The following is a 9,981-nucleotide window of genomic DNA, read 5'->3' as shown; positions in this document are numbered from 1 at the left end:
CCATTTGAAAAAAAGTGTCCAGGTTTTTGGATTGGCTTTTTCCATCTCTGCCATCTGCTCTAATAAATATTACCAGTTCCTGTAACATCTGTGTCCATTTAAAATACAGCTTCTGTAAGTGACCTTCAACAGGATTTTTAAAGAGAAGTGAACTGAAAAAACAGAATATGGTCTATGGATAAAATAAATATGTATTTGTATCATGTGTGTTGCTGTTGTTGAAAGAGGAGGAGGAAGAATTTGAAGAAAATGAGGTAATCATTTACTAGGATCTACAAAGCACATCCACACATTTTCTCTGCTGGTAACTGAAGGACATAGAGAGTGGTTTAAATATGTCAATTCAGTTTGGAATCTGAAGCTGAAGAGCTCTCAGAATTCAAGAAGTAAGTTCCTTTCAGACAGAGATGAGCTGGAAGATAGAAAAAAATAGAACAGCATAACATAGCATAGCATAGTTCAGTTGGAAGGTACCTACAATGATAATCTAGTCCAACCACCAGGGCTGACCAAAAGTCAAAGCATGCTGTTAAGGGCATTGTCTAAACACTGACAGGCTTGGGGCATCGACCACCTCTCTGGGAAGCCTGTTCCAGCATTTGCAATGCTCTTCAGAAGCACACCCAGAATGATCCAGATGCAAACAAGTATTCAGTCTCTGGGACCAGGTTAGAGTTGATCTAGAGTCGAAGTATATCCCTACAAAACCTGAAATGCTTGTGCTGTATGTATAGGTCCTTAGCATAAGCTGTTCAGCTGTGTAAATCTGCTTCTCTTGAGCTGCATTAATTGATAACATAGAGACACCTTTTGACTTGGTTTTGAGTAAAATCTCTCTCCAAATTTAGCTTTTCAAAACCACTCTTGTACCTTTTTCTTTGAGAACGGTCCTGCTAACCACGTGGGATTTTCTCCTGGTAGTGTTGCCTTTGTATATTCAATCTGATATTCTGAGACCACTGATGTTCTGCTGCTCACAGTTAGCCTCCTATAAAAATAATAACTGCCAGACTTTGTAATAGATCATGGAGCCTGAAGAAAACATGAGGCAGATCAGAACTTGGCTTTGCTCTCCTTAAGCTCCACTAGAAGCACATTACTGAAACCCTCTGGCAGGCATTCGTGTCTCATCCCCGGCAAGGATGTGCAGTTTCTTGCTGTCATTTTCTCTGCTCAAGTGGCTGAGGGTTATGCAGGAGCCTGCTGCTGACATGTGGAGGCCTTGTACTGTGTCATGTGGTGGAATTTGTCTTCCAATATGCTTTTCAAAAGATCTGCAATATGGATGCAAAGATGACTGTTAAGACTGTGAAGCCCAGTTCTCAGGAGTGGGCACGTCAGAATTCCAGTTGCTTATGCAGCTGAAGCTCAACTACTGTGTGCACAGCACTGTTGTAGGTCAGAGTCTTCTGACCTTGTTTCTTCTCTCTCCAGGTTTCCACCTATATAATAATAATAGCAACAATATCAATAATAATAATGACAATGATAATACAGCCATTGTCATAGTACTGCAATTATGCAAAAGTGAAGTACAACCAGTGAACAGTAATATTGCAGTGAGCCTCACAGCAGTGAGATGCATAAGAGATATATCTCCAGCAGTATTTTGTAGTGTTTAATAAAAAAAAGGATGTCCCACACAGTTGAACAGTGACACCCACTGTCCCAAACCATATATTGTGCATGGTGCATCAGTCAGATTTGTAACTCGAGCTGGTCCTCCAGTTTCTCAATTTCTGAGTGAGTACTTGATTTCAAAACCTTGATTTTAGAGCTGCACCCTTTTGACTACAGTCTTTTTATGTGGTTTTATCTTATATTTCAATGTTACTAGAATATGTCTATCTTAATTTCAGACTCTTAGGTTAAGCTTTTTTAAATCAGAAGAAAATTTGGGGTTAACTAAAATGGTAGTTGCATTGTGGAATACCATTACTTTGCATTTAGTATTTTGAAAACTTGACATTTTTCCTGTGTAACCAGTGGAAAAAAATCTCAGGAACCATCTTTAAATAGACTGTTTGGAGGTTTCTACTGTTCTTTTTCCTGAAGTACCTCCAAAGTGCTTATGCTACACAGAGATCTGTTACATTCAGAAGCTGAGTCCAGCTTTCAGCCACATAACTCTCTATTAATTTTATCTGGAAAAGATCAAGAAAATAAACCAAGACATTATATGAAATAACAGGAAACTACCATGAGAAGCGATAAATGCTTTGGGTGGATTCTCTAAATTCCCTTAATGCATTTGGATCAAATTGTTTAGGCCCTACACAGGTAAAGAAAGGTTAAAAGGTGTGATTAATATTTCGATTAAAGAGGGACAGCAGAGGCAGGCTGTATTTTTTCCTATCACTAAGAGTTAACAATATTAGAAGCTAAATCAAAGAAATTTAGACAAAGATTTTTTTATAGCTCAGAAAAAAAGCCAGGACATAGAGCCAGAATATATCACTATGATGGTCTTTTATGACTGTTTCTTCAGAGGAGTTACTTTTCACCTCTTAGGTCTGTCGAAGATGGAGAGAGGCCCTTTGCACTAGGAATGCAGTTTGTGTTATTGCGGACTCTTGGTAAGTCTTACAGTTACTCAGCATTTCCATAAAGGATCACCACATTCAGCTTAAATGAACCATAAAAATACTAAAATTCCCTAAATCTGTAATGAATTGCCTAAGCAATTGTATTAAGAACCTAGAATGAATAGCTTCTGAAAATGATGTAGCTGAGAATGTATTTTCATTTATTTTTTTTTTCAGACTTTCTAGAACAATTTTTTTCCAGAAAGATATTTTTTCAGTTTCAAGCTTTATTTAAAAATTAAGTTACTAAATATTATAAGGATTTGTTCTTCTTCAGAAGTAGATTTTTATTGGTTTCAGCAATAATGTCTTTTTGAATATTTAAAATATGAAGCAATGGTTACTTAATGTCTAATTTCAAATGTTTCAAAGCAAAAAGGGTACATGCTAAAAATCTCTATTCCATAAAGCAGCTTCTTTCAAGCTCTTCAAATTCTAAAATTTTGCCTATAAAGTACACTCCAGGTGTTCAGCTACTATGAAACATGTGACAAGAGCAAGCAAGGAGTATTCTAAGAGAAAAAGGAGAAGCCTGTATAGCTGCATCTGGACATTTTCTTTGAGGAAGGATGTTTCTGACTTGTCTTAAAGGAGTTGTATTTCTGGAGAAAACAGGAGCATTAATTTTTAGCAGCCTTAAAAAAACTGAAGTATATGTCTGAGGAATATCTATTCTAAAGAAAATTAACAGTTGCAGTGGTTTCACTACTTTCATCCGTCTTCAGTAAGAGAAAGATTTTGTGGTTTTAGGGGCTTTCTCTCCTTAATCTAAAGCAGCAATACCTGCCCTTCCACAGTCCATGGGCCATGGATGTTCAGCAAGTAACAGTCTGGAGGTAACATTGTATTTTGTTTCTTTCCCTTATTTTTATTTCCTGAGAGCAGCATTGGATTTTCTTCTGGGGGACATGTAGTTGAGGGAGAGCTGTCTGGGGATGGCAGATTGAAGCAGTGCCTGTTGTACGGTTGCTGCTGCGTTGTTTCCTTTGCTCGAATCTTTCCCATTTCTGGTTTCATGTCTGGGTTAAGTAGCTTTGGTGGGAAGATTGGCTGACCAGTTTTCCATGTTTTACATTTCATGTCAGAGCAGTGGTGGAGGAATCTAAAAAATTGTTGACCTACACTGTTTGGCTAAGGCATATAGTTTCTTTAGCAGTTTTCCACTATGTGTTAACACGTATTGTTTCTGTTGCTGTTTTTATTTCAGCTTACATTCCTACTCCAATTTATTTTGGGGCTGTTATTGACACCACGTGCATGCTTTGGCAACAGGATTGCGGCGTACAAGGATCTTGTTGGGAATACGATGTCACGTCGTTTCGGTTTGTCTACTTTGGGTTGGCAGCTGCTCTCAAGTTTGTGGGATTCTTTTTTATTTTCCTGGCCTGGTATTCCATTAAGTGTAAAGAAGAACAATTGCAGAGACAGAGATGGAGGGCTTCACCGGTGAACACTGTGAGTGAGATGGTTGGCCAAACTGGACCCCAACAAAACTATGCACGGGCTAGATCCTGCCCTACCTTCAGTTCCCAGGGAGACATTGGTGTGGCACAAGGAATGAACTGCATAGCACAGACATACCCTGGCCCTTTTTCAGAAGCAATAAATTCCTCAAATGAAAATGCATTGGAAGAAGTCACTGCTGAGATATAGGTCCCTGGCTGGGTAATGTAATACTTAGTTTTGTTGGTTGACTTAATTATGGCGCCTTGTAAAACACCTGTGCCTTCTATTTTTAATCTAAATATGTAACACATGATAAAACCAACAAAGCTTAATGCAAACAACCATAGTATATTCCTGAGGGCTGGATACCTCAAACCACCCTAAGTTCTTATCTCTCCCCTCCTGACAACGGAGTTTTAAAAATTGTATTTGTACTTATTTCAGATGTGTCCATTAAATGTCCATGCTCTGATCTAATATTGATGTAAGGTTGAGGTATTATGAACAGCAGAAGTCAGTGGAAGAGTGACAAAACTCGTATCATTGATGTTTAAATGTCACAAAAATGTTCACATGTATCATCAGCTTCATTATCTGCAAATTGTATTTTTAAGAGATAAGTAATTACTGTGAGTTCTGCTACAAAGCACAACTGAACTTGTTGAAACTATGCAACTTATTTGGATAATTGTATGTGCAGCAAATTAAGTTTAAAGTTTGCTTTTAAAGACACTACTGCAACTGAATTTGAAAGGGACTATTTTCAGACATAAGCATTACATTAAAAAAGAACATAAGGTTTAAGGTACTGTTAATAACATGCTAAGCCATACAGAAGTTATGCATCAGGTAATGTTTACCGATGCCGAGTCATAATATCTTTATCCTCTCAAAGTGTGCATTAATTTTAATTTGATGGGCAGCAGTCACTCTTCACCAAGTATGTAGGCTAGGAAAGTATAATGCTTGGAGTAAAAAACTTCAGTATTAATTGACAATAACATTAAGATGTAGGAATCATACACACATCCTGGAGTAGATATCTGCATATTTCTGTAATGCCATTTGGATGGCTGTTTCTAGCGCCATGTCCATACTTTTTCTGAAGAAAAAAAATAACCCGTTATAGCTTGATAGGAAGAGCTTGGCTGTCCTTCAGAAATGCATACCAGTCTAGTTCAGCTTCAGTGAAAAAATCTCGAGGGAGGGCAAATGGCCTCATTCCATGTCTGAGTAGCCCCCTGGGACCCAGTGGGCCCCTGGAAGCCAGTGATGGCACAGAGTTCAGGCTGGCTGCTGCAGGAGGGGGCAGAGAGGCCTTCAAGTGGGCTGCAAGCAGCCTGCCCGCCACAGTACTCGGTACGGGGCTTTCCCCTCCACTCCTGACCCTGCCAGGGTGCTGTTCTCCCGCCACTGAGGACAGCTAGGGAGGGGGTGCTGGCTTAGACCTCAGATTCCTGTCCTTTCTGCCCCAGTTCTGCCTCTCCCACTGGCCAGTGTTGGGTAGACTGGTGGGACAAGTGTGGAGGTCCTAGCTGTATGGTTTGTCCCACATGTGGCCAACTTTCTACTTGTCTTCTTCATTGGAAGCTTCTGTGAATGCAAAGGGTGAATCATCGTTTCTCATTTTCCCTTCCAGGGGAAGAGCTAAGAATAGAAGTTGTCTGCAAGCATGGACCCACAGAACATGATGTGGCCTTTGCTTATTCCAAATCACTGTAGTATGTTTTATCCCCAGGAGATGCTGAGACTTTCTAGTCAAGTGTACTTGGCATTTCATTTCTTGCTCTGAAAGAAATAGTAGTGCCATGCTTATTGTGTATGAGTGACATCTCAAAGCGCAGAGAATAATTTCAGGTGGACACTAGGAAGCCGAGGCTGTATTTTGCCCTGTGGGAAAAGTGTTACAGTTTGGGAAATTAAAAGCACTCTTAAGAGTACTGTGTGACAGGTTTGAATTTTGCCAAGTAGAGAGCAAGTAAGTAGGAAGGAGCAGAACTTCTACCAATTTTTGAACAGGGTTATTCCTGGTTTAATGTTTAATTTATAATATCATAGAATCATAGGATACCAAGTTGGAAGGGACATCAAGGATCATCTGGTCCAACTTTTCCAGGTAGGAATAGAGTTTAGAGGAGATGACCCATCACCTTGTCAAGCTCAGTCTTTAAAAGTGTCCAGTGCTGGGGAATCTACCACTTTCATGGGGAGACTATTCCAGTTTTCTCCAATTCCAATGTTCTCATAGCGAAACATTTTCTTCTGATGTCTAATTGGGATCTCCCCGGGAGTAACTTGCACCCATTACCCCTAGTCTGTTCCATGTGACTCCTTCTAAAAAGGGAGTCTCCATCTTCTTGATAGCCACCCTTTAAGTACTGGAACATGACAATCAGTTATTTTCTTGAGACTGAACAAACCCAGTTCTCTCGGCCCTTCCTTGTATGTCAGGCTGCCCAGTCCTTTGATCATCTCTGTGGGCCTTCTCTGGACCCTCTCCAGCCTGTCCACATTTTTTTTGTATAGAGGGGACTAGAACTGGACACAGTATTGCAGGTGTGGCCTGACAAGGGCTGAATAGAGTGGGATGATAACTTCGTGTTCTTTATTGGTGATGCCCTGGTTGATGCAGCCCAGCATCCTGTTACCTTTCTCTGCTGCTGCAGTACACTGATCACTCTTGTTGAGCTTGTCCATCAGGACCCCCAAGTCTCTTTCCATAGACCTACTCTCCAGCCAGGTGGATCCCAGTCTGTGCTGCACTCCTGGGTTATGTTCTTCCAGGTTCAAGACCTTGCCCTTCTTCCCAGAATTGTTACTTACGTAAATTGATCAAACATACGGAATTAGTCTGCCTTTGAAATTGAAGGCAATACTGTCCTTGGTATCCACTGAGTTGTCCTGGGAAGAGCAGATTTCCTGCTCCTCCTTTGCCTGCTGCCTTTCCTCATTTCCTGGCACTTCTTGACCAGCACAGGGGACTACCCACAAGGTTGGTTCCCCTTCTTGAAAATATGGCTGCTTATTTCAGAATGTCTCAATCCATTTATGTGGCTTGTAAAGATTCTCACTTTGTCTGCAAACTCAGATGCTTCTATCCCAAACTACAGTGTAGAGGAGTATTTTGTAAACCACCTCCTGGTATTCTGTACACAGTAATAACTTTTTGGAGTCAAGCATGGCCTCAATCATCATGCACCACCGGACATGTTAGCTTCTACATGCCAAGAAATAAATTTCCTTCATTCAGAGGCATTTGGTATATGTATTTTTTTTTTGCCATAGGAGGTCAGAATAGGTGATTAAAATGTTTCTTTTTGCTCCAGTCTCAAATGCCTCCTGCGCCAAGAAATTCCTATCATGGCAAAAATAGAGGCAAAGTAATAGAACAGTGTAATTGCAGCCCGTCACTCCATTCATTTTAATCACTTGCCCATTTTAATCATCACAGGGTGAGGTGAAGAGCGACAATCTTTTTGGATACCTCAGAAATAGAGCATTTAGGGAATTGTAAAAGGCTAGAGATGAATCATCTATCCTGATCCATCTTACTTCATCACTGGTGTGCACCTCTGTTCCATGCAAATAACAAGGCAGAGCAGATTGGCTTGTAAGATTGTCAGGAGCTGACACTGATGCTAAGAATGATAGAACTGACACATCTGCAACAGCTAATTTTGAGGGCATTCAGAGCTTGTTGGAATGGAAAACACCTGTTTTTTAGGAAATCCTGACAGTTCAATTTCAAAAAGTACTGATTTTTTAAAAAATGTTTGAGAAACTGGAATGTACTTTCAATAGCCTTTTAATTTACCTTTCAAAATTATATGCGAAACAAAAAACCAGATCATTACTTCTCTGAATAATATGTTAGTGTTTTTGGATATAGATAATTTTGACAGTATGAATATATTGCTACAAAATCACTTAATTGAATCAGCATCCACTGCAAGAAAGAAGATCCAAGCAGTTTTCATTGATTCCTGTGGGAAGTTTTTTTGTGAGTAAGCTATAACAGTCTAAACTAAGCCAATAAAGGCACAGAGGGGAAACACATTAACTTCTTAAAGAAGTCAATTCCAGCATTGTCAGCAATGACTGAAATACAGACTGAGACATGCTGAACAAACTGTTTTCTGAGGTTGTCATTGTTGAAGGAGACAGAATTGCCAGAGAAATTGTGTCCATCCTTGGCAGTAGTCATGATCAACGTGTGGTGCTAAACTGACTCACAAGAAGAAGAAAGGAGCTTTATTTATCACCAGGTGGCCAAGCTGTCTTCTTCCTGTGAAATCGTCTCACCATAGACTATAAAATGTAATTAACTTTTAATATCTGTCATCTTCCCTCTCCACCCCCAAACACTAAAGGCTGGATAGCAGTGAGTACAAGAAAAGGCAAAGCAAGGATCCTGCTCACCCACAAGCTGCGATCAGTAGCAAACCCAAGGCATCTACCTGCATTTAACCAGCCAGCGTTAATATGGAGCAGTGACACCCAGTGACTAAGTACAAGTCCACAAAGTGCCATCATGCCATCACAAGGACAGACTTAATTTCCTCTCACACCACTTATTCCTGATTTAGATTGAGGGATGTGAGAGAAGAAGTGGCCCATATATATGCATTTGACTGAACAGGTAATCATCCCTGCTTAGCTCCCATCCACCCTTGTTTCCCGAAAAAGGAGAACCATTCAGAAAGGGTGTAGCCATGGGCTTGGGGGCATGATTTGTAGAGCTTTTGAGGGCTGAAATATCTGGAGACTGGGACTCTCCGTATTTCCATTTCTAGGCAAAAGGCCCATGGTTTTAGTCCCCCCTCTTTTCCATGAACATACTGGTATCATTTGGAACTGGTGGCATTTTATATCCTTTCAGTACAGTGTGAGCAGCTGCAGGAAACACATTGAATATTATAGTGCAATTTATATTTGATTAGAAATTTTATGTTCTTAGATCAGCCATTGTATCTTTAAAAGTGCATGTAGTCACATGCAGTTCCTCAGAACTTGCTGTTTTGTAACTGAAGTGGGGACACAAATTTCCTCCTATATATCTTATTAATTCATAGCATTAACCATTCATTATGGCTCTGATCCATCAGAACACTGAAATATGTGTGCAAGTGTGTATACTTAAGTAATGCACTTAAAAATAATGTATGTTTGTAAGTATTGGACTGAATCCTGTGTGCATTCAAAAAGAAGTTCCTTCACCCAAAGAGTAATTTCCATGCTGAGGTTTCTTCCCCATGGATTCAGTGATCATTGTAACCAGAATAGCACTAAGTAGCATTCAAGTACTCTTCTGTGGTATTCATGTGTGACTACTTACATATCTGGCAATGGAGGAAAGCTTTCACTTTCAAATATAATTAAAATTCAGAATATTTTGTGGACATGCTCAAAAGTGGACATTTTAGCTCGTCCTGCAATTCACTTATACTACTAATTTCTGGCTGAAAATCTGTCCATTATGTGGGAAGATAGATTAAATGAGGGCATCTTACTGACCATAAAGCCAGTGAAATTGCTGAAGTAGTGCTGTAGGTTTAGATTGTGCCCTTTCACAGAATTTGGACCTAGAGATTCAGATGACAAATTTTCAGTATCCTGCAGAAATGGGGCAGAGTGCTGCCTTAACTCCAGACAACTTGGCTGGGAGACGGGTCAGCACCTTCTGTACTGGCCCTTGCAGGTTTTCCCCCCAAATGCCTGAAGTATTGCTGCCTTACTACACTTTCTGTGAATGTAATACCACAGCTCTTTGTGGTGTTATATTGACATAAAACTGATGATAAATTGGTCCCAAGTGTCTTGCTGCTATTTTGGAGCCAGATTCTCAGCTTCATCAGTCCAATGATGAGGCTGAAGAGCAGGGCTGGTACCTTGGGTTGGACATTAACAAGTGGGCACTTGAGCAAGCAAGTGTGAAGTGATATCAAGTGCT

At 40.1% G+C, this 9,981-nt stretch overlaps 1 protein-coding gene across 1 annotated transcript in view; it reads left to right on the top strand.

Moving 5' to 3' along the window:
• The window catches only part of SLCO5A1 (solute carrier organic anion transporter family, member 5A1), a 145,771-nt gene extending 141,349 nt beyond the window's left edge, over nt 1-4,422 (top strand). The window contains exons 9-10 of the mRNA XM_009995597.1: nt 2,512-2,576; nt 3,793-4,422. Coding sequence (XP_009993899.1) covers nt 2,512-2,576; nt 3,793-4,238 — 511 coding nt within the window. The 3' untranslated portion in view covers nt 4,239-4,422. The remainder of the gene's footprint in view (nt 1-2,511; nt 2,577-3,792) is intronic.
• The last annotated feature ends 5,559 nt before the right edge of the window (nt 4,423-9,981 follow it).

The sequence above is a fragment of the Chaetura pelagica genome, unplaced genomic scaffold (assembly GCF_000747805.2).
Source record: "Chaetura pelagica isolate M959 unplaced genomic scaffold, ChaPel_1.0 scaffold83, whole genome shotgun sequence".
Taxonomy (NCBI): domain Eukaryota; kingdom Metazoa; phylum Chordata; class Aves; order Apodiformes; family Apodidae; genus Chaetura; species Chaetura pelagica.
The sequence above is the reverse complement of the archived record's forward strand: the minus strand, read 5'-3'. Positions and strand labels throughout refer to the sequence as shown.